This window comes from Prunus avium, chromosome 4, assembly GCF_965620075.1.
Source record: "Prunus avium chromosome 4, drPruAviu1.hap1.1, whole genome shotgun sequence".
Taxonomy (NCBI): Eukaryota; Viridiplantae; Streptophyta; class Magnoliopsida; order Rosales; family Rosaceae; genus Prunus; species Prunus avium.
In genome coordinates, this window is record NC_142287.1 from 31673314 (window position 1) to 31695229 (window position 21916).

Consider the following 21916-nt stretch of genomic DNA (forward strand, 5'->3'; position numbering starts at 1 on the left):
TCTGACTACTTCACAGGTGGTATTAGTGTTTTAACAAACTTGGCAGTGAAGTCTTATTTATTAAATTTAGAAACCTAGAAATGGGGAATGGTTGAATTTTCATTTATGTAAATTACTAAACATAAGAAAATACAGCACAGCAAAAAGTTTGTGTAAGTATATATGAATGTTGATCTATTATGCATATTACATTATTGTATACTATTTGAACATAATTTTTTCTTTTTATTCTCCTTTTTCTTCCTATTTAAATACTATTATATAGCCAACGGGTCTAGTTTAATGAAAAAGGGCATTAACTTGCAGACTAAAAATCTCATATTTGAATCCACGTGGCAACGTAGTTGTGTGTTTTTGTGAGAGAAATATCTCTCTCTCCTATAGTTTAACTGCCACTTATACTAAAACAATGTTATTGTATATATCTGGTCATCTTTCTTTTAACACATGTCATGATTCCCCCTTGCATGCATCAGGAAACATTGTGCCTCGCTTGGTAATGGAAACAACATTCAATCAATTTATTGGGAAATAGTGACCCCAAGTAATGTCAAATCCATCAACTTTAGTGAAATTTTCATATATGCCCCTCAAAATTTGACACTTCAATAAAGATCAGTCCAAAAAGTCACCCTTAAATGGTTTCGCATTCTTGGTTGATGGGGGGTAAGAGTCATTACGTATTTGAAGGAAGTTGGGTGCAATTTGGTTAATGGGAGTGACTGTGATCATGATTTTGAAAAGAAAGAATTGGAGTTATAATTGATGGCACACCATAAAGTTTCATGACCATTTTACTCCTTCTGAAAATATTTTGGTAATTTTGATACACTTTCGGAGCTTTCTCATCACAAAATCTAACAAAAGTTGATCATACGCACTTGAACAAATCATTCAATGTCTTCATATATATGTTTTGGATTGCATGTTACCACTATTAGGTCGGCAGGAGCTTCCTTTTTCTCTTGCTAACTATAATACTTAGAGCATCTACAATCATGCTGCTTCCTATTTTTAAGTTAAAATTTAGCTAAAAACACACCAAAGCCCTCTATAAAATTTGAACTCCAATCATACTCCATAATTTAGGGAGTCATAAATACTATAGTTATTTTTTAATTCAATATAATTGGTCCATATCTTTTAAAAATAATATAAAAATATAGTTAGCATTAATTAAAAGTTTAAACTATACATAAAACAAAGCAATATTAAATTATAGGAAGCTATTAGGAGTCATTTCTCTCTCTTCAGATTTAAGAATTCCTAGAGATCTCCATATTTTAGGTGGATAGAGAGCGTGGTTGGAGTTGTATTTTTCCAATTGCTCCCTAAAATTTGTTTAAAAAGATGATTTAGAGAGCCCATTGTAGATGCTCTTACAAAACTAGTCTTCTTATCAAATGATTTATATTAATTATTAACTGCATGCACAAAGTTTTCATTGGTGTTATTTATTTATTATTATTAAAAAAGTTCTCTGCATTATGAGTAAGCAATTATAGAATCCAAGTATCGATAACGTGTCATGAAATAAGTTATTGCAATCTTGATCTCACTTAAAACTATTAAATTCCTAAGTTATTATCACCAAATCTCTCTCACAACCTGTAAGATTTATTTTTATAGTGTTCAATGAAGTCACCACAACAGCAGAAAAGGGCCATATGTCCCTCCAAAACAAAGAAATGGAAATGACTGAAAATGACAATAGGGTGTGTGATGTCTTCTGACAATCAAGTAAAAAATGTAAAATCTGACTAGTTCTAGTATGAAAGTTGGGAGAAATTTTCGTGTCCGCCCGCCTTTGCTTAGCTAAATTTTTTGGTTTGAATGATGTCAGCTCAAATTCAATTATATATAGTTGATAGAAAGACATCAAATTAAATAATTAGTCTATGTATGTTCAATAAGCTTTCGAAGTCTTAATGAACGTAAATTAAGTTAATTGGCCAAAATAATGTGATCGTCTCTTCGTCTCTTCGCACACAAATTCGAATATCATCATATAACTTCAGTTAAAATGTCATATCACATTGTAAAGTTGAAGAAAAAAACCATTCGACGTTTTGGTGAGCACGAGGATTTGTTCACCTTATCTCTTATATTGTGCGCCCTCTATTATTAGCGTGGGACCTATAAACATACCGTCGGTCTCATCAGCTTCAGTCTTTTTGTACATTACTACATTAGTGTTTGTTGGCCATAATATGACTATGATTTTTGTTGACGCTTTCAAAGTTTCAACCTGCTTTCATTTGAAAAATAGTTCCTTAATAATGATATTATTATGACCATATAATTATTTTGTCTACTTCTAAATATACCGGTGTGATGGGAATTAATTCAAACATTTTGTTAGCATAGTTGCAAACTCGCAATATGCGGACTTTCCAGTAAAGAAAGAGAGTGATTTGTCTACTTTGTTAATAAGGAAACGGAACGAATGAAAGTCATTCGTGTATGTGAGTAATTATATTTAATAAATTCCTTAATTCAGTTTTCTTAAAAGATTATTTGACCTGATTAGAACACAGATGATGATGATTTGCTTGATAGTTGAGCTTCATTCTCCATGTCATATTGATTGGTTGCGAACAAAAGTGAAGTCACTTTCTTGAACTTCAAATAATATACAATAACATTTAGAACTCATGTTCAAGCCTATACGGGCTGGTCCATTGTGATTTTTTTAAGCTTTCTCGAGTTTTTCTTATTTGGGCTGTTATAAAACCGAAAGGCCAGAATCCAACCTAAGTTGACAACAAACTGGCCCAACCAGTTGCCCCAAATAAAGAAAAATAAACAAACAGTTTCTGTAATTTTTTTTTTTCCTGGTAGCAAAGTCCAAAATCAATGAATAAAAATATTTAAAAGGTGGCGGATTATCAACCACATGAAGTGTTACGTTGCAAATTTGCAATGAATGAAGTGTTTGTTGGGAAGTTGAGCAAACCAAATAATTAGTAGTAGCAAACTGCAAATATCAACAGAAAGATCGGTTACTTGGTCTCTTGTTTTGGATTTTGGGGACGAACTGAAGATGTACAAACTGAGACACTTGTTTCTGAGCAAACAATGCTCGTTCATGGCGATGAAACCTCTGAGACTGATGCGGGTAATGACCCAAAGGGCCTCATTTTCTTCTTCTGCTGTGAAATGGGAAGGTGGGGTTTCCATGGTGCAGGGTGCTTCGAGAGGAATTGGCCTTGAATTCGTGAGCTTCTGTTTCTTTTATTCATTTGCTTTGTTGCATACATATATATATTGCTGTTTTGGCAAATGGGTTGCTCTGTTCCATGTGGAGAGTTTGATTGAGATGTAGAATTTCACTTGACAAGTGCCAAAATACGTGAATCTAAATAAAATCAAAATTTCCCATTTCATTGTAGTACTTGCCTGTTCTTGATGAGTAGTTATCAAAGTGATTAGAACAATTGAAGAGTAGAATTAGCATTACTTTGAAATAGCCATGTTGGGGTTTGAAGGCTGGAATTCAGTAAAACTAGAAAGTGTGATCTTTGTATTGTTTACTAGAAAACGCATAATCCAAATGGCCTGTGGATTTATGATCTTCAGTTTTATGTCAATTTCCCTGTACAAAATAGCATTAGGATTTGGAAAAGGGGAAGATGGGAAAGTTTCCTTGTTTGGTTCAATGACAATTGCCAATCCGAATACTTTCTGTAACTGTTCTCTTATGGATATCAGAATGATAGAGTTGCATTTATCATTTGAAGAGGACTATAAAGCTGAATTGCATTTTAGCGACGCAGTCGCATTTTACCATTTCTTTTTTCTTTTGGTACTTTGCATGTTTGTATAAGACCTCTGGTTAACTTGCTGGTTGGTTTCACCTTTGGAGGAACCTGTGGTAGTGGTACTCTACAGAGTTTCCTTGTAATTGATCACCCAACACTTTTAGGTGATATCTGAGCTGTTATTATTCGTGCAAGATGCATCTCCAAATCCTTTGATTACCCTACTAGGTTTGTGACACTTTTCTGCCTCAAGATTATGTCATTTTTCGTTTTATGTCTTGTATAGGTTAAACAGCTGTTGGAGAAGGAAAAAGGTCATGTTATTGCTACTTGCCGTAATCCTAGTGGGGCAACAGGTCTTCTTCATCTGAAAAGTAAATTTGCTGAACGCCTTAGCATTCTACAATTGGACGTGACCAATGAAAGCACTATAGAGGTTACATAACTTGGTTTCTGCAAATTCATTTCTTATCTTGCTCCATTCTGAAAGAAAAGTAACCATTGAAGTTAGATGCATTTCACCGTTTCCTTTTTCTGCCAACACTGGGTAAATTAGTTTGCCTGCTAGTCAGCAATGAGTTCAAATATCAAAATTTGGCACTTTGAGGTATTCTTGAAAACTCTTTACGGTGCAGTGGTAAATTTACTGAAGAAAAAGAATCTTTGGTGTTCCTTTGTCTTTTTGGAATGAAGATGCATCGATGAAACTTCATGGTATACTTCCTGTCTATAAATGGGGGAAAAAAATTACTTCCTAAATGTTTGTTTGTGTCTTGCATTTCAGGAATCTGCCAAGTCTATCAGTGAAAAATATGGCTCTTTAAACCTTCTCATTAATGCATCTGGGATTCTTTCCATGCCTCAAGTACTGCAACCAGGTATGCATATTGGATCATTGCTTGAACAAAGACTTTGAAGTCTAATCATTATCTAGAACTGCAAAGTCTTACTCAGAAGTTTATCATTTATGTAAAAGCCAGACTGTCATTTGTATTCTTTTATTTCCAGTACAGAAACGACGTTGAGGAAAGTAGAGAAGTCATCTTTGCTGCTTGCTTATGAGGTTAATGCTGTAGGTCCTATTTTAGTGATCAAGGTATGCTCACTTGAATTTCATTTTCAAACTTGACTTGGTTCTTGAACAAAATACACATACTATTTCAGAACCAAAGTCCTTGTAAGCTCCCTCACATTAATTTTCATGGAAGTGCATATTGGAGTTGGCTAATTATTGTAATCTGTAATTTGTGCAAGCAGCATATGTGGCCTCTCTTAAAGGATGGAGGCGGCTTGGGAACTGAAAGGGATGTTGCAGTTGTGGCCAACTTAAGTGCCAGAGTGGGATCCATAGGTGATAATCGCCTTGGGGGTTGGCATTCTTATCGAGCTTCAAAATCTGCACTTAATCAACGTATGATTTCTTGCTTGAGGTCTCTTAACATCAATTTTTATTTTTATTTTGATCAAGCATGTTTAAATCAGACTGAACTAATAGTAGTTTTGCAGTGAACTTAAATAGTTATGTTTCAAATTTATAATTCTTGTTGTCCACTGTATTTGCAGTGACAAAAAATATATCAGTGGAATTTGCACGAAGGAAGGATCCAATTACGTGCATTTTATTGCACCCAGGTACAGTGGACACAGATCTCTCCAGGCCATTTCAGAGAAATGTTCCTGAAGACAAACTTTTCACAACAGAATTCTCAGTACAGAAGCTCTTAAGCATCATCCACAATGCGAAAAGCCATGATAATGGAAAGTTTTTCGCCTGGGATGGTCAGGAAATTCCTTGGTGACCATTGGATTATTTCCAAATAGGAAACAAGAAATAAGTTTTTATTGAGTTGAAATATTTAAGCCTTCAATTGTCTGTCAAACAAATCAAAGCTGTTAAACAAATATGTTTGAACCTTCAATTGATATCAGAATAAAAAACATAGCGCTTTTACTTTTTCACCTTTTAAAGTAATTATTTGAACAAAACCGTCGTATGGTTGAAACTTCTACAAATTTTATGGGTTAACAACTACATTTTTACATCAAAACAGCTAACAAATAAACAAATTTTTTTGAGATAAGCTATTCTGTCTCTGATGAACCATGTTGATACAAATGAAGACAGTTTCCTCCTTCACGGGTCATGGCTATGCGATTTATTCTTCAGGTTTGAGTTTCCTCCATCCCTCCCCCCACCTGTCTCTGCTGCCTTTTGAGGCCTGCATTTGGGTTCTCTTTCATAATCTTTTTTCTAAGGAAGATTGTTTTTCTTTTAATTGGAGGGGATCAAATCCCTGACCTATGGTGAAGTAAGAAACAAAATCCTGTGAGGAAAAGGAATTAAGAAGAATGCTTAGATTTCGTTTCACAATAGAAAGTGTGAGGCCGATCAAGAGAGAGAAGATTTGTTCACCTGCTAAAGCCATTAGGAAGGTGCATCACCGAATCTTGTCTGTGACTGTGACTCGCTTGTTCTATATGGTGATGATGTAACAATAGTCAGCTGCAAAATATAACATGTGCTCTCGATGATGAAACCAAAGGCCATCTGTTCCAGCAGCAAAAGGCACGTGCAAAGGTAATATGCCTGTGAGATGAAAACCTTCTGAAGTAGCCTGCCAGTGATGCAAACCTAGCAGGGGTCATGATGCAGCATTAAAACCTGATTATGTCAAATTTTAATTAACATTAGAGAATAGATAAATTCATTGGAAACCTAACAGACTCATTATAGAAATGCTAAATCTTGACTGACCTTCTCTTTATGGTTCCCAAGCTTCCATAAGGAGAATACCACGTGAAGAAGCACCAAGAGCAATGTTTTGACTTTGTTCTAGGCAGTATAGAAATTTTTTTTGTTACTTGCTACTTCAACTTCATCAATTACCATAAAATTATCATCCTCCATACCGGCTTGCTTGCCCTTATCATATTCAATCCAGCTATAACCTGGATCCTTAATGACCTGTTTGTCACTCATTTGATCTCTCACATTCCTTGCCTCATCCCATCTTCCTAACGAAGAATAAATATTTCCCAGAAGCACATAAGGGGCTGAATTATTTGGGGTCAAGCGGAAGAGTTCATCTGCTGCTCTTTTTGCTAACCCCACATTAGCATAAACCCTACAAGAGCTAAGCAAAACCTCCCATATAACTGGATCATCTTTATATGGCACCTCGTCTATCAGGACTTCTGCTTCATGGAAACGACCAGCACGACCTAGAGCATCAATAATGCAAGTATAATGATCCAAAACTGGCACCACTCCATGTTCTTGTTCCATAGAATTGAATATTTCAATGCCTGCATCGACCAATCCAGAATGGCTACAAGCAGTCAAAACAGCAACAAAAGTTATACAATCAGGTTTCTGACTTGATCCAATCATGTCCCTGTAAAGCAGAACAGCTTCATCTCCACGTCCATTTTGAGCATACCCATGTATCATTTCATTCCAAGTAACAGTATTTTTACTAGGCATCATATCAAAAAATTTCCTGGCCTCATCTACATCACCACATTTGCAGTACATATCAATGAGAGCACTCCCTACAAAGAGATCACTCATATATCCATCTTTTGTCATCTGAACATGAACCTGCTTCCCTTGAAATGAAGAAGACAGCTTCGCACAACAACTCAGTACAGTAGCGTAAGTGAATTGGGTAGGTCTCATCTCATCATGCCGCATCTGCTTAAAGAAAGTGAAAGCTTCCTTATCTTGAGAATTGAGCGAAAGACCTGCTATCATAGAGTTCCAACAAACAATATCTAATTCAAGCATATTATGAAATATATGCTTTGCCATTTCTGTCTGACCACACTTTGAATACATGCCAAGAAGTCCACTTGCAACATACACGTCTGTTTGAAAGGCAGCCTTTTGTGAGGCAGCATGTATTTCTTTTCCAGCCTGCAGAAGCCCCATTGCTGCACAGGAGCTGAGGGCAACTGCCAAGGTAGTTCGATCAGGTTGCACATGTTGAAACTGCATTTCCCTGAAAAGCTCGATTGCCTCCTTGTGGTCCCCACTCTGAAAATAGCCAGAGAGAATGGCATTCCATGAACTCACATTTGGGCATGAAATGTTATCAAACATTTGACGGCCACTTTTTATATCACCAGACTTGACACACGCTGCAAGCATATGAATATAAGTAACCTCATCTGGTTCAAAACAGCAAGATCGCATTCTTTGCAGATATTCTAAAGCTTTCTGAGTCTCGCATATCTGGCCATACCCAGCTATCATGATATTCCAAGACACATTACTGACTTTTGGCAAATTAGCAAAAACCTTCTCAGCACTATTCATATCCCCATTCTTAGCGTACATATCAAGCAATGAATTGTTCAAATGAAGATCTCCCTCAAATCCAAGTTTAATTGTAAGACCATGTATTTGTTGTCCATTCACATTACATGGAAATCCATCACTCTGATCATCAAGACCATACTCGCCGCCTCCTCCTCCTCCTTTCGCACAAACACCCAAGATGCTCGACAACGAGACAGAATCAATACGAACCCCTTTCCTACACATCATTCTAAACATTTCCAAAGCCTCCATGACTCTGTCCGTCTGTGCTAACCCACCCATGAGAGCCGTAAAAGTAACTTCATTTGGCTCAGCCATGTCACCAAAAACCCGAATTGCATCCCTAATAAGTCCACATTTTGCATACATGGAGAGTATAGCATTGCCCACATAAATATTCTCCTCAAGACCAATTTTGAAGGCAAGACCATGACATCTCCTACCATGCTCCACATCCAACAATGCTCCACACGCACTAAACACACTCGCCAACGTGAAACGGGTAGGCATGAATCCCTCCAAAATCATTGTATCATAAACACCCAATGCAGTTTCCTCTTGCCCATGCCGGCCTAACGCACTAATCAGAGTGTTCCAGGAAACGGTGTTTCTCTCAGGCAATTTCAAAAACAACTCCTGAGCATCCCCTAAACTCCCAAATTTACAGTATCCACCCAATATGGCATTCCAAGAATACACGTCTCGGTGAGGCATTTTATCAAACAGCCGGTCTGCATAACCGATATTACCACATTTAGAGTACAACTCAACGAGGCGGTTAGAGAGGAAAGTATTCGACAAGAGGCCATTGCTACGTAATATGAAAGCATGAATGAGCTTGCCGGCCAAATGGGCTTTCTTGTCTATGCAACCCTGCAAGAGATTTGCTAAACTGGTAGCTTTGCCTTCCATGGATTTCAAAGCTTAGAGAGCTTGTTCAACATTGCGATATAGTACACTACCTGAGGTACTTGTTCCTTCTATCCACCAACGACACTAAGCCACGTAGGGACAAACAAATTGTACTCCAATTCTTCAAATAAGTGCGTGAATATATGAGAGAGAAGCTCGAAGTTTAAATTGGATATGAACCGTATGACTCCTATGATCCTATCCTAGGGTTTTTGACAAAAATTGAATTGAACTGGGAGCCAAACCGGATTGATGCGCGACCGGCGGTATAGAATTTTACAACCGTATAGCCGTACCCTATAAATAGAATTTTCAAACGTATAGCTATAATCTATAAATAGAATATTTCAACGATAAAGCCGAACGGCTATACTATGTAAGTAGAATTTTCAAGGGTATAGCCGCGCGGCTATACTCTATAAATATAATAATGTGGATTTCTCTTTTTTAATTACTTTATTTAGTAGTTATCTTTTAATTTTTATTTACCTAATCAATAATTAGTATTTAAATATTTTCTTAAAGAAAAAAAATTAAAAAAATTAAAAAAATTAGTTACTATTTATTAAGTAATGTAAATTGTGAAGTTAATTAAAATATTTAATACTAATTATTCACTAAATAAATAATAATGAAAACATCATTTCTAATGAAAATAATGAAATAAGGATGAGATATTTTTTTAATTTCTAAAAAGAAATTTTTTAGTCCGGCAAATATAAATACATATTTTTTTTTTGGTGCGATGCGGAAATATTTTTAAAGCATAGAATTTTTTAAACGTATAGCCGCGCGGCTGTACGCTATAAATAGAATTTTCAAACGTATAGCCGTCCGGCTATAATCTTTAAATAGGATTTTTATAACAGTATAGCCGTCCGGCTATATGCTGGAAATGGAATTGTTTTAAAAGTATAACCGCTCACAGTATAGCCGCGCGGCTATACTCTGTAAATAGAATTCTGTGAATAGAATTTTTCTTTATTTATGTATTTGAAGTTCTAATATATGAAAAACAATGGAATTCTTTTCCAGCTGGCTTTCATTTATTTATTTTCTTCTTCTTTCGTTTTGCTACGCAGATAATCTTCGTCATCGTCGAGATTTTAGGTTTTCATGCAGCATCACTCCATTTTATACTCCGAGCTAATTGCAAAAGACTTCAGCTTTGCTTCTGTGCGACGTCGTTTGGCCAAAGAACCGTTTGACAGAGCCAACAGCCGCCAAAACCAGACCAGAACTCGAGTCTCAATGGAGAAAGGTGGGTTAGACTCTGCCGGCCGAGAATTCAAGAACGCAGAGGAGATGTGGAGAGAGCAGGTCGGAGAAGACCAGAGCAAGAAGACTGAATGGTACCGTCAAGGCGTTGGCTACTGGGAAGTCCGTGCTTTTGGCAATCTTCTGTTTGTGCTTTTCTTTTTCTCTCAGTCATTTTGTCAAGTTGGCTCTGCCCATATGATTGCTTCCTTTTGATGACGTGAACAATTTTGCAAGATAATGTCAGTAGACTTGTTGAGACAAGCATGACAAGAGTCCTGTGAGAGATCTCCTCTGCATAATGCAATTGCATTGACTTGGTTTTGGTCTTGCCCCAATGATGAATTGTAAAACCCATAATTGTTTTGGGTGTTGGAGGAGGAGAAGGAGGAGAGGAGGCTGTTGAGGTTCTCTTGGTACTTGTCACCTGGTGTGTAGATGCCAGTATCAGTGCATTTCCAGCAGTACTCAGCTCTTTCTGTGCACATACCATACCATCATATTGGGATATGGTGGGGGCAACAAGGTTTAAGAGAATAATAGCAAGAGTAATGAAGAAAAGCAATGATCTTGAGGAACCCATTTTTCTTGCTCAACTCACAACAGTAACACAAACTTGTCTTAAAGGAAAGACATATTGGTTCCTTGACAAGGTCATTCATAAAAATAAAAATAAACATATACTACGGTCAAAATGGTTTCTTGACCCTTAATTTGATCTTACGTTTGTTGTCCAATTTTTCCAATCCCATAAGGCATATGATATTTTCCATTTTCTATCTTCGTCTGTTGTGCTCCTTCGGCACATAAATCAGGACGTCACCGAAGGAGCACAACACCCATACATACCAACATTTAAATTTATAAAATGAACGCAACATACCCAACGAACGCAACCCCTGCATTTGCGTGGATTTTTTTCCTTTCCTCAATCACGTGTGGCTCACATGTGGTTAAATAAGAAAGGACTGAATAGGTTATTCAATCATTGAATCTCAGCCACCCTTTTGTAACATGCAAACTCAGCCCTTGGATAAGCGGGGCACCACAAAATTTTCCTCTTCAAAATTGGACAACAAACGTAAGATCAAATTAAGGGTCAAGAAACCATTTTGACCGTAGTATATGTTTATTTTTATTTTTATGAATGACCTAGTCAAGGAACCAATATGTCTTTCCTTTAAGACAAGTTTGTGTTACTGTTGTGAGTTGAGCAAGAAAAATGGGTTCCTCAAGATCATTGCTATTCTTCATTACTCTTGCTATTATTCTCTTAAACCTTGTTGCTCCCACCATATCCCAATATGATGGTATGTGCACAGAAAGAGCTGAGTACTGCTGGAAATGCTCTGATACTGGCATCTACACACCAGGTGACAAGTACCAAGAGAACATCAACAGCCTCCTCTCCTCCTTCTCCTCCTCCAACACCCAAAACAATTATGGGTTTTACAATTCATCATTGGGGCAAGACCAAAACCAAGTCAATGCAATTGCATTATGCAGGGGAGATATCTCAGAGGACTCTTGTCATGCTTGTCTCAACAAGTCTACTGATATTATCTTGCAAAATTGTTCACGTCATCAAAAGGAAGCAATCATATGGGCAGAGCCTTGTATGGTGAGATACTCAAACAACTTGATATTTGGTATTGAACAAGTGGACCCTCTTCAGCATGTGCGTAGCCAAAACTCTGCCAAAAATGCTCAACAGTTTGAGCTGGTGCTTACCCCCTTGTTGGGTATTTTAAGTGACAGAGCTGCGTCAGGGGATTCTCTTAAAAAATTTGCAGCAGGCCATGCAACTGTCTCTGGAGATGAAAAGATATACGCACTTGTTCAGTGCACTCCAGACATCAACAAGCAAAATTGCAGCAATTGCCTTGAACAGTCCGTCTCAGAAATTCAAACCTGTTGCGGTGGAAAGAAAGGAGGAAGAGTTCTTAGACCCAGCTGTAATTTAAGGTATGAGGTTGGTCTGTTCTTTGAGTCTACAGCCAATTCGTTAGTAGATATTCCAGCTCCAGTTCCAGCACCAGCACCCGAAGAAGGTATGTACGGTTATTATGGTATAGTATGGTTACCCTGCAAATCTTAAATTTGATATCCATGTCTTACAATTATGTGGTGTGGTTTTGGCTTTTGATAAGATATCCCATCCGATTTTCAGCAAAAAAGAAGAGTGACACAAAACAAACTGTCATCATCATCGCTGTGGTTTTGGTTGTTTTTGTCACTATTTTCAGCAGCATATGCTTTTTCTTCAGAGTAAGGAAACGAAGGATAAAACTTGAACAAGGTAAGTTCTACTCTGTTTATTTATCTTATCTGAGGTTTTGGAACTCTCTTTGCTAATTAATTTTCCCCTTTTCAGATGAGAATTCGGAAGACGTTAATCTGGTGGAATCGTTGCAATACGATTTTGAAACTATAAGATCTGCAACAGATGACTTTTCTGAAGCAAATAAGCTTGGACGAGGTGGGTTTGGAGTTGTTTACAAGGTAGCAAAACAATCACTTTCACGAGAAAAAAAAATCTCGCATGGTTTCCTTATTTTTCTCTTTTAAACATTCAGGGTAGGCTATTCAATGGGCAACCTATAGCAGTGAAAAGGCTCTCCAAAAATTCTGAACAAGGTGATCGTGAATTTAAGAATGAGGTCATGTTACTTGCTCAGCTTCAACACCGGAATTTAGTGAGGCTCCTAGGATATTGCTTGAAAGCAGAGGAAAGACTCCTCATTTACGAATACGTGCCTAACACAAGTCTTGATCACTTCATTTTTGGTATATTTGCTCTGCCTCAAATTTCGTATAATTTATAGTAATTTCTTAAAGATTAAAAAGTTCATATTTCTTTTAATAAAATTGTGTTTAGACCCAAACAATCACGAGCATTTGGATTGGGAAACACGTTACAAGATCATAGGAGGCATTGCTCGAGGGATTCTTTACCTCCATGAAGATTCTCGGGTTCGAATTATTCATCACGATCTCAAAGCCAGCAACATTTTGTTAGATAAAGATATGAACCCCAAAATTGCTGATTTTGGAATGGCAAGATTGTTTGTTATTGATCAAAGTCAAGGGGATACAAAGACAGTTAGGGGAACTTAGTAAGTGCTGTGATAACATACACTTTCATTTTGTGCTCTCCTTACAACAGAAAGCTTTCATTGAAAAAGAAAAAAACTTTGCATGTCTAATAAATGGAATATAATTCATGCAGTGGATATATGGCTCCTGAGTATGTAATTCATGGTCGCTTTTCTGTCAAAACGGATGTCTTCAGTTTTGGGGTGTTAGTTCTTGAAATTGTAAGCGGTAAAAAGATTGGTAGTTTCCGATATGGCGAGAATGAAGAGGACTTGTTGACCTATGTGAGTATGAATACATTAAAGTCAGTATATATATTCTCTTTTGCCGTGGTAAAATTTCTTTTTGACCATATTGATGTACTTTTATAGGCATGGAGAAATTGGAGGGAGGAGACATTTCAAAACATCATAGATCCTGTGTTGACAAGAAGTTCACAAATGGAAACGATGAGATGCATCCACATTGGTTTACTGTGTGTGCAAAATAATGTGGTGGACAGGCCAACCATGGCTTCAGTTGTATCAATGCTTAACAGCCAGTCTCTCGCACTTCCAGTACCCTCACAACCTGCATTCTGTATGCATAGTACCAGAAGCCTCTCTCCATGTGTATCAAAATATGAGCCTTCAAATATTACTGAACCATATCCCCGCTAGTGGTTGAGTACCAACCGTACGGTAACATATTTAGGTTTTAGATTTTGTTTATTTATTTAGCACCAAAGTTTTGTTGGTAACTTCTTGCTTCAAATTCAAATTGGTATTCATCGTTAATAAAATGGCTTCCCGTGGCTTCACTATTATGCCTGTTTATCTCCATGCAGTTCTTACTTATTACACTCTCTAATACAATGAGAAGGGCAATAAAAGTTTAATAAACCAGTGAAAAAAACGAATGAAAGCAAGTAAAAAGACAGTAAGGATATTTTAGATGTTTAAATCCAATCCAGAAAAAATAAGCTCCCTTTATCCCATACTAAACTGACCACTCCGGACTGGATCTGGAAACAAATTTTCAACAAAACCCAAATTGAACCAACCAGTTATAACTAATAATCAAGCCTTCACAAACCAATAACCTTAGGATTAATATGGGTTGGGCTAATGGGTTTAGGCCCATATTTAAATATTAAAATAAAAAGAAAGAGCTCAATATGATAAAGGCTTTTTATCACAAATGGTCCTTGACGTTTACAAAATTATCGCGAATGGTCTTTGAGGTTTTTTTGTGACACTAATAGTCCTTAACGTTTGGACTTTTTATCACAAAGGGTCCCTGCCATCGGAAATTCTGTTAAGTGTATGATGTGGAAGATAAGTGGAACCCACATGTCCAATCACATCGTGACATGTGGATTAAATAAATAAAATAAATATTTTTTTGATGAAAATCCATTAAAAAACTATTTAGCCTCTCTCTCTCTCTCTCTCTCTCTCTCTCTCTCTCTCTCCTCCCTGTGCTTTCCCTCTCCCTTTGTTTTTTTGTTACCTCTACAAACCATCTAGAAAATCTTCAAAAAACTGTTTATTGTATGTTAATCATTTGGCCAGGGAAAAAAAGGATTTTCTGAAGATTCTTTTGCACTGAATGGCTTAATCATTTGGATCAAACAAACTTTTGATATAATTTTTCCATCAAAAAAAGAGAAAGCTAATTAACTTCAGACTATATGTTTAAGGGAGAGGGTGAACAGAGGGCGAGGGCAGAGGGAAAGGGAGAGAGGCTAGAGGGAGGAGAGAGAGACTGAATATAGAGAGCGGATGGGAAGTTGCACAAAAACATGGATTTTTATTATAAAAAAACATATATTTTTTATTTATTTAATCCACATGTCACGATGTGATTGGACATGTGGGCTCCACTTATCTTCCACATCAGACACTTAACAAAAATTTTGACGTCAGGGACCATTTGTGATAAAAAGTCCAAACGTTAAGGACTATTAGTGTCACAAAAAAACCTCAACGACTATTCATGATAATTTCGTAAACGTCAAGGATCATTTGTGATAAAAAGCCAATGATAAAATTAGGTATGGAGAAAATTTTGCATTAGATTTTGATTGATGGACTGACGTGTCTGATGAATATGCCTTGCAATTGCCTTGTGCGGTTATACGCTTTATAAAGATATTGTGATTTTTTTATAAAAAAAAGTGTTTTTCCTCGATTTTTGTTTATTGATACTTTAGAGCATTATCTATTACTATTAGGCTATTACTTGAAGGAAACCTTTAAGAAAATCATGAGTTTCATTTGAACATCAACATAGATAAATAAAATCATGGCAACTGAAGCTTAAGCATGCATTTATGAGTTCAAAAACAAAAACTTTTCCCATGAATCTTTTAAGCCAAGTGATAGTTGTACTACTTTCCTAGAACATATTTCTAGTAAGATTGGAAGGAGGAGTTACTCTTGGTGCGTGCTTTCAACCCTATGATCGAATTCCACCAAAGTTGTTGAAACTTGAATGGCTCCAAAATCTCCACCTTGGTGTTGAAGCTTGAATGACTCCTTCAAAACTTCAACTTAGGAGGTTCTCCAAAAAGTCACCAAAATAGGTAACCTCTAAGTCTCTTCACCAACTAGAGCTTGAGAAGAATATGATGAGCTTAGTGAGAGGATGATGCTAGTGATCCCTCACTAAGATGGTATGAAAGTGTAGAGAGAGTTTTTGGAAGACTAGAGCTTTCTTTCTCTCTCTTGTTTTTCACTAATGAACCCTTAGGCTTCAAAAAGATGATAGTCATCTTTTTCTTGAGTCAACAAGTTGACTCTAGCAACCAAAAGCCCATATGAACGTCCATCCCTTAAAATTGGGCCTCTTGGGCTCAATTTAATTTATGTTGTCATACAACCCAATCTCTATGTCCAAAAGGATAAAGCCCAATGAGCCTGGAATTCAAAATTCCCGTTTGAAGCCTATTCCGACATCATGTGTCGTTTAAATTAATTCCATAATTAATTTTGCCTTAACCAATTAACAAAGCTTAATTGATCTCTTCAATTCATCATCTCCATAACGGTTTCTCAAATAACTCAAGTTTAACGGTGTGCGATCCATTAGGTTCTAATTAGCAAGGTCGTGGGCAATTTGAACTCTTCGTAATTGATTGTGAATCAAAACCCCTTTTTCATTCTCCCTATTAGTTAGGATCATTAGTCCTTAGGGCTTCCACCATCCATGAGTGACACCTAGCAGTATGTCATGGATATCCAAGCTAAGTAGAATAAGCAGAGAACCTATTCAGTTGGAATTACAATGCAATACGGTCCTTCCCTATTACAATGCTTTTAATCTCATTACTAGGGCATGGTGCATGTCAAAACCCCTAATGAGATTGTCACGTCTTATATGATTTGTATTAGTATGACAAGAACATCCTTCTAAGTCATACCGAATACTTTGATCAGAGATTTGCTTAATCATATCTTCCGAGCATTCTCCTTCTTTACTGAAGGATAGAGATTCCATGTTGTACACTCACATGTCTCCATGAGTCAATCGTGAATCCCAACAATACTTGTAACACATCCGTGATTAGGACATGTCTTTATAGCATCATCAAAGATCCACAACCTTCCCACAAGACAATCATGGTGCCTCAGGTCTAAGGACTAATTTGCATTATTGCAACTTGGAGTTTCTTGTTTGACATATAAGTAAAATTTCCATACAAGAAACTCTCGTTTGATCGCGTTCAGTGAACTCATTCTCTATTGAGCACCTACATACTTGTCTTAGTGTCTCCACACGAATGACTTGAGACCAGTCATCCTCCCAATTGAGAAGACATAGCATGTATCGGTCTTTCCGGATTGTCAGTGCCCATTTGACAATCCTATGACTAGGAACATTTAGGGCATGAAGATAATAGAGGAAAGGTCTCCTGAATCTAACTTCCTTAGATTACTTTCTCTCTATCTCACATCCCTTGGACTTATTGTTTAAGCATGTGTAACTGTTAATGAGACATTTACTAATAAACAATAAACTTGCCCTTTAAGAGGATTAAACATAAGTCTAATACATGAAATATCCATAAAAGATTACATCATATGATTGGTGTTGGCGCTAAATCTTGAATAGATAGAGATGAGTGCAACTTACAAGTGGGATGGACGATCAAGAGATCGATTGGGTGTTGGATGCCGATTCTTCCTGTCCTTGGATGCTGATCCTGAATAGAAGATAAGCGAAGCTCGTAAAGTCTATGGAACCGGTGTGGAACCAGCCTAAGACCCTCCGATGCTCGAGTAAGATTGTTTTTAAGAGCTCTTGCTGTTGACTATATAGTAGTATAAAAGTCAAGCTGAAAAGTCTTACCCCTGTATCGTAGTGGGAGGGGCATACTTATAGAGGGCATTTAGTATGCTCTTAGCGCTCATTTTCGATGTGGGACTCGTGGGAGGGCCCTATGAGGTTGACACGAGTCCTTAGATATTTCAGGCGGGTGCTTCGAGGTTGATTCTGCAGAATCGGTAGGGGATACCGATTGTAGGCTGTGTTGGGCCCTGTAATGATCTTTTGCTGCTTTGAGATAATATCATCAGTAGCCTATGCCGATTGTCCGAGGCCTTGGGTGCTTGGGCGAGTTTATGAGATCCACGTGTCGTTGTACGAGTGGAGGGTCAGATATGGTACAAACAGTAGTCCCCCAAGTTGCCGATTGAGAAGCTTCTCGGTTGGGGACTTGAATGTGTATTCGGCATTCTGACCCGGACACAATGGTCCCATAATTGCCGATGGTGGTATGTAGTCCCCCAAGTGCCCAAGGGAGTGAGCTTGGATAGGAGACGGCATGATGTGCCGGTTGTTGCAAAGGGGCGAGTGAAAACTCATGAATGTGCGGCTGCCGTTCGGCACGAGAGGTGAGTGAGAACTCATCAATGTGCGTCTGCCGTTCGGCACGAGAGGTGAGTGAGAACTCATCAATGTGCGCCTGCCGTTCGGCACGAGAGGTGAGTGAGAACTCATCAATGGGCGCCTGCCGTTCGGCACGAGAGGTGAGTGAGAACTCATCAATGTGCGCCTGCCGTTCGGCACGAGAGGTGAGTGAGAACTCATCAATGTGCGCCTGCCGTTCGGCACGAGAGGTGAGTGAGAACTCATCAATGTGCGCCTGCCGTTGGTTAGTGGAGTTGTGCTCGAAGGTGGCTAGATCTGCCACGTTCGGGAAGTTGAAGCGTCTCCGAGGAATGGAAGCGTTGCAACTGACGTTTGGTCTCTCCCATGCATGCGTGACACGTGTCGGCATGGCTGTGAAGAGCCGCGTCGTTTCGTATCCCGATGCGTCGCTTCGCTTCCCGATGCTAAATCGGCCTTATAAATGTGAGGAGAAGACGAGAGTACAAATACTTGGAAATTTTGAGAGCAAAGAGAGCTTGTGAGAGGCGATTTCCGGTAACCGTGCTGAGGCTGAGCAGGCGATTTCCGGCAAGTTTGAACAAGGCGGAGGCGATTTCCGACGAACTTGAGCCACCGTGCAAACAAGGTATGTTGCCGTGTTTTCGTATTCCCATGGATCAAAGTGTTGAATTGCAAGAATTTATGTTTGAACAATGTATGAACAAGCATGAACACGCATGAACACGTATGAACGTAGTGTTTTTAGGAGGTAGAATAGGATTTGGATTCTAGCACAGCCCTTAGTGTACGTTCGTGTGTTGTTTGTAGATGTCAGATACCGAATCCGAGCGTAGGCGTAGTCCGAGGGCATACGAGGATGAGTCGTCCTCGGGGAGTTCTGCCGAAGAGAGTGGGAGTTCTGAATCTGCGAGCTCTTCGAGCTGTGAGATAGTGGAGGGGGCAGGAGGGCGTGCCGAGGCTGGGGGTACTTCAACGAGGGTGCCTGGGGGTGATGAGCCTTCGACCTCGGGTCGTGAGGCCGATGGGGGTGGTGTCTCTGTTGCCGTTCCCGGGGAAGGGGTGCTGAGGGTCGTCAGGGGTAGGCAACGGATCCCGATGGCGAAGCCCACGGAACCTGTGTTCGGAGTAGATGACTTAGAGCCGAACACACTGACCGAATCCGAGTTGGCGAAGATTCGGTCGGAGTACAACATTCCGGAATCGGTAGGGATGCGAATTCCGGAGCCCTTAGAGTCGCTAAGTGACAATGACAAGGGGGTGGTCTTCTTCACAGATGTGTTTAAGCATGGCCTTCGGCTGCCGTTAAAGCATTCGGTGCAGAAGATCCTGGCGGCGATCGGTTATGCGCCAGGGCAGTATAACCCAAATTTTTGGATTACGCTGCTCGGGACGATCACGGCGTTCAGCTTGGCCGGTGAGGGGGAGCCAAGCTACGAACAGTTCGCCCAGTTGTACAGTGTGACGAGGGCGAAGAGTGCCGATCATGGAGGGTGGGTTCAGTCCAACTGTCTCTCGGCAGGGCAGCGTGGGCACTTTGTGGTGGGGGTGCCGAGCTCTCAAAAGACGTGGCGCAAGCGTCGAGTGATTGTCTCCGGTGATTGGGAATCGGCACCCGGAGTTATCGTTGAGAGGAGGATTCCTACGTCCTTCCAGACAGTCGGTAGGGTAGAACCTGCCGTTCGGCAGGGTTAATAGTGTTGGTTTCTTTTTTTTTTTTTTTTTTTTTTTTTTTTTTTTGGGTACTGACCGTTGGTATTTTGGTTTCAGTGTCCTTGAAACGGCCGGCCGCACCGATCAGAGAGATTGAAGCAATCGAGAGGGTGAGAGCGAAGATTGCCGAAGAAGATCGGTTTTGTAAGGAGCTGCTCTACTTCCGGAATCTGTTCAAGGCAGGCCTGATCGGTAGGGCCGAACACGATCGGAGGGTGAAGGAGGAAGAGGAAGAAGAAAAAAGGCAAAGTAAGAGATGCCGTTCGGCAGGGTCGGTGTTTTTTTTTCTATGCTGCCGTTTCCTTTTTGACTTCGTGCTTTTCCTGTTTTGCAGTGGCAGGAGGGAGGCCTATGAGCGAGGCGACGAGGAGGCGTCTGGAGGGGCAAGGGGCGCCAAAGACGAAGAAGGTTCAGTCCCCCGGGCCGAAGAAGAGAAAGACGGCAGGGCCAGCGGGAGGGACGTCGGCTGATGAGCAGACGGTGGCTGACCGCCGGAGGGAGAAGAGGGCGGCGGAGGCAGAGGTCGTTCGGGAGGCCCACCTCCAAATGACGGGCAAACGGCAGATCGAGGGTCCCATCGATGTGACGCCGTTGCCGAAACGGCCAAGGGGCCCGAACGAGGGGACATCGGTGTTGATCCCTGATGATGAGGTGGAGGGAGAGGAGGGACCGGTTAACATCGCGTGTCCTCGGAAGGCTGTGCCGTTCATCAACTGTATGATTGACGGTGCTCAGATGGAGCTGGCTGAGCTGGAGCAACTGTCAACGAAGACGTTGCGTGAACAAACCGGTCGGGCCTTCCGTCTCCAAGCAGCGGTAAGTGTAGGATTTGTAGCTTAAGGATACTTTGATTCGGCATGTATTAATGTGTCCGTTGGTGTGGCAGGCTAATATGGACATGTGGCTCTGCGCGAAGCGAGCTGTGAATGCTGCCGAACGGTACCAAAAGAGATTTGAAGAGGGCCGTTCGAAGATCGCTGATGCCGGAAAGATGCTGCAGGAGGCGGACCAGCGTGCCGAGGAGAATGCGGCGAAAATTGCTGAGCTGGCGTCGAAGCTGGCGGCGACCGAGCTGGACGTGATGTCTGCCCATGAGGCGAAGGCAGCGGTAGAGGTGGCGATGGATGCGGCCGAGCGGTCGCATGCCAGGGAGCTAGTAGAGGAGAAGGCGAAGGCCGTTGCGGACTACCGATCGTCGGAGGAGTTTACTGATCGGTGCATAAATTACATATCATTTTGTACCCTTTTAACTTATGATTTGGTTATGTTTTTGAGTTAAACTTGTGCTTTTAATCCTTTTTGTGTTTATCTTTCAGTTCATTGAGCTTTAGGTAATAATGATGGCTTTAGAGAGCATAATTCATGCAATTCAAGCATGTTAAGGCCTAATTTGGATGAATGGATGAAGAGCTTAAAGACAAACTCATTTTGGCTACAGCCCCCTGCCAATCCAGTTCCGTAGGTCATATTGCAAGCATTGTTTCAACAACCTACATAGCTCTAATGAGGCTACATTCTTCATGAAAGTTGTTCCAATTGGTGTGTACTATAACATATCCAAAATTCAGCCCCATTGGATAAATCTGGAGTCCGTTACCTAGCAAACACAGAACCATGCTCAGAATGGATCTTATCAGAGCGGAAAATGAGTTAGCAATTTGTTTCGGCCTTAACTTCTTCCTCCGACCTTGGATTGGCCCAAATAATATATGGATGGAAAGAAGACATTCTGAAATTCAATTTTGAGTGCTTAAAGTCCTAATTTGATTAAGAGAAGCCCAAGTTGTAAGCCCTTGAAGTTGCTGGTCATGCTGACCTCAGCATGTGCTGGTTGGATGCTTGGTCATGGTGAGCTAGGTATGAGCTATCATTTCTGGTTGGAAGCTTGGTCATGGTGACATGAAGATGAGCTAGGGCTGCTGGTGGGATCTATTGGTGAAGTGCATCAACCAATTCAAGATTTTCTAACACAAGTGCATCACCC

The 21916-nt window shown here is 39.8% G+C and overlaps 4 protein-coding genes across 7 annotated transcripts; 3 read left to right on the forward strand and 1 right to left on the reverse strand.

Annotated features, from left to right (window-relative positions):
* Positions 1-2875: 2875 nt before the first annotated feature.
* LOC110764956 (NAD(P)-binding Rossmann-fold superfamily protein) lies at positions 2876-5720 on the forward strand. Its single transcript, XM_021968019.2, has 6 exons — positions 2876-3217; positions 4048-4197; positions 4546-4639; positions 4775-4857; positions 5019-5172; positions 5325-5720. The coding sequence occupies exons 1-6, from the start codon at positions 3044-3046 to the stop codon at positions 5558-5560; spliced, it is 891 nt and encodes a 296-aa protein (XP_021823711.2). The 5' UTR covers positions 2876-3043; the 3' UTR covers positions 5561-5720.
* Positions 5687-9275, reverse strand: LOC110764955 (Pentatricopeptide repeat (PPR) superfamily protein). 4 transcript variants are annotated; one of them, XM_021968018.2, is made up of 3 exons: positions 6517-9275; positions 6175-6376; positions 5687-6085 (listed from the first exon to the last, which is right to left on the reverse strand). In XM_021968018.2, exon 1 carries the CDS (start codon positions 8992-8994, stop codon positions 6595-6597), a length of 2400 nt encoding a protein of 799 aa, XP_021823710.1. In that variant the 5' UTR covers positions 8995-9275; the 3' UTR covers positions 5687-6085; positions 6175-6376; positions 6517-6594. The 4 variants fall into 4 exon arrangements, with proteins under 4 accessions (XP_021823710.1, XP_021823707.1, XP_021823709.1 ...); XM_021968015.2 differs by having other exon boundaries at positions 6175-6393; XM_021968017.2 differs by having other exon boundaries at positions 5687-6060; positions 6175-6423.
* A 2198-nt stretch (positions 9276-11473) lies between these two features.
* Positions 11474-14061, forward strand: LOC110764954 (cysteine-rich receptor-like protein kinase 29). Its single transcript, XM_021968013.2, has 7 exons — positions 11474-12302; positions 12422-12550; positions 12626-12753; positions 12828-13038; positions 13130-13367; positions 13481-13631; positions 13719-14061. Exons 1-7 carry the CDS (start codon positions 11474-11476, stop codon positions 14004-14006), a joined length of 1974 nt encoding a protein of 657 aa, XP_021823705.2. The 3' UTR covers positions 14007-14061.
* Positions 14062-20048: 5987 nt separating this feature from the next.
* On the forward strand, positions 20049-21006 carry LOC148295238 (uncharacterized). The gene is made up of 2 exons (XM_088251560.1): positions 20049-20181; positions 20267-21006. Coding segments are annotated over exons 1-2 (507 nt in total). The 5' UTR covers positions 20049-20180; the 3' UTR covers positions 20773-21006.
* The last annotated feature ends 910 nt before the right edge of the window (positions 21007-21916 follow it).

Bases quoted from the DNA above. Each gene is read 5' to 3' on its own strand.
- LOC110764956 (XM_021968019.2), top strand. From the start codon at position 3,044: ATGTACAAACTGAGACACTTGTTTCTGAGCAAACAATGCTCGTTCATG. The intron at 4,198-4,545 runs GTTACATAACTT...CTTGCATTTCAG, and splicing joins CCAATGAAAGCACTATAGAG to GAATCTGCCAAGTCTATCAG. The intron at 4,858-5,018 runs GTATGCTCACTT...TTGTGCAAGCAG, and splicing joins GTCCTATTTTAGTGATCAAG to CATATGTGGCCTCTCTTAAA.
- LOC110764955 (XM_021968018.2), bottom strand. From the start codon at position 8,994: ATGGAAGGCAAAGCTACCAGTTTAGCAAATCTCTTGCAGGGTTGCATA.
- LOC110764954 (XM_021968013.2), top strand. From the start codon at position 11,474: ATGGGTTCCTCAAGATCATTGCTATTCTTCATTACTCTTGCTATTATT. The intron at 12,303-12,421 runs GTATGTACGGTT...TCCGATTTTCAG, and splicing joins AGCACCAGCACCCGAAGAAG to CAAAAAAGAAGAGTGACACA. The intron at 13,368-13,480 runs GTAAGTGCTGTG...TAATTCATGCAG, and splicing joins AAGACAGTTAGGGGAACTTA to TGGATATATGGCTCCTGAGT.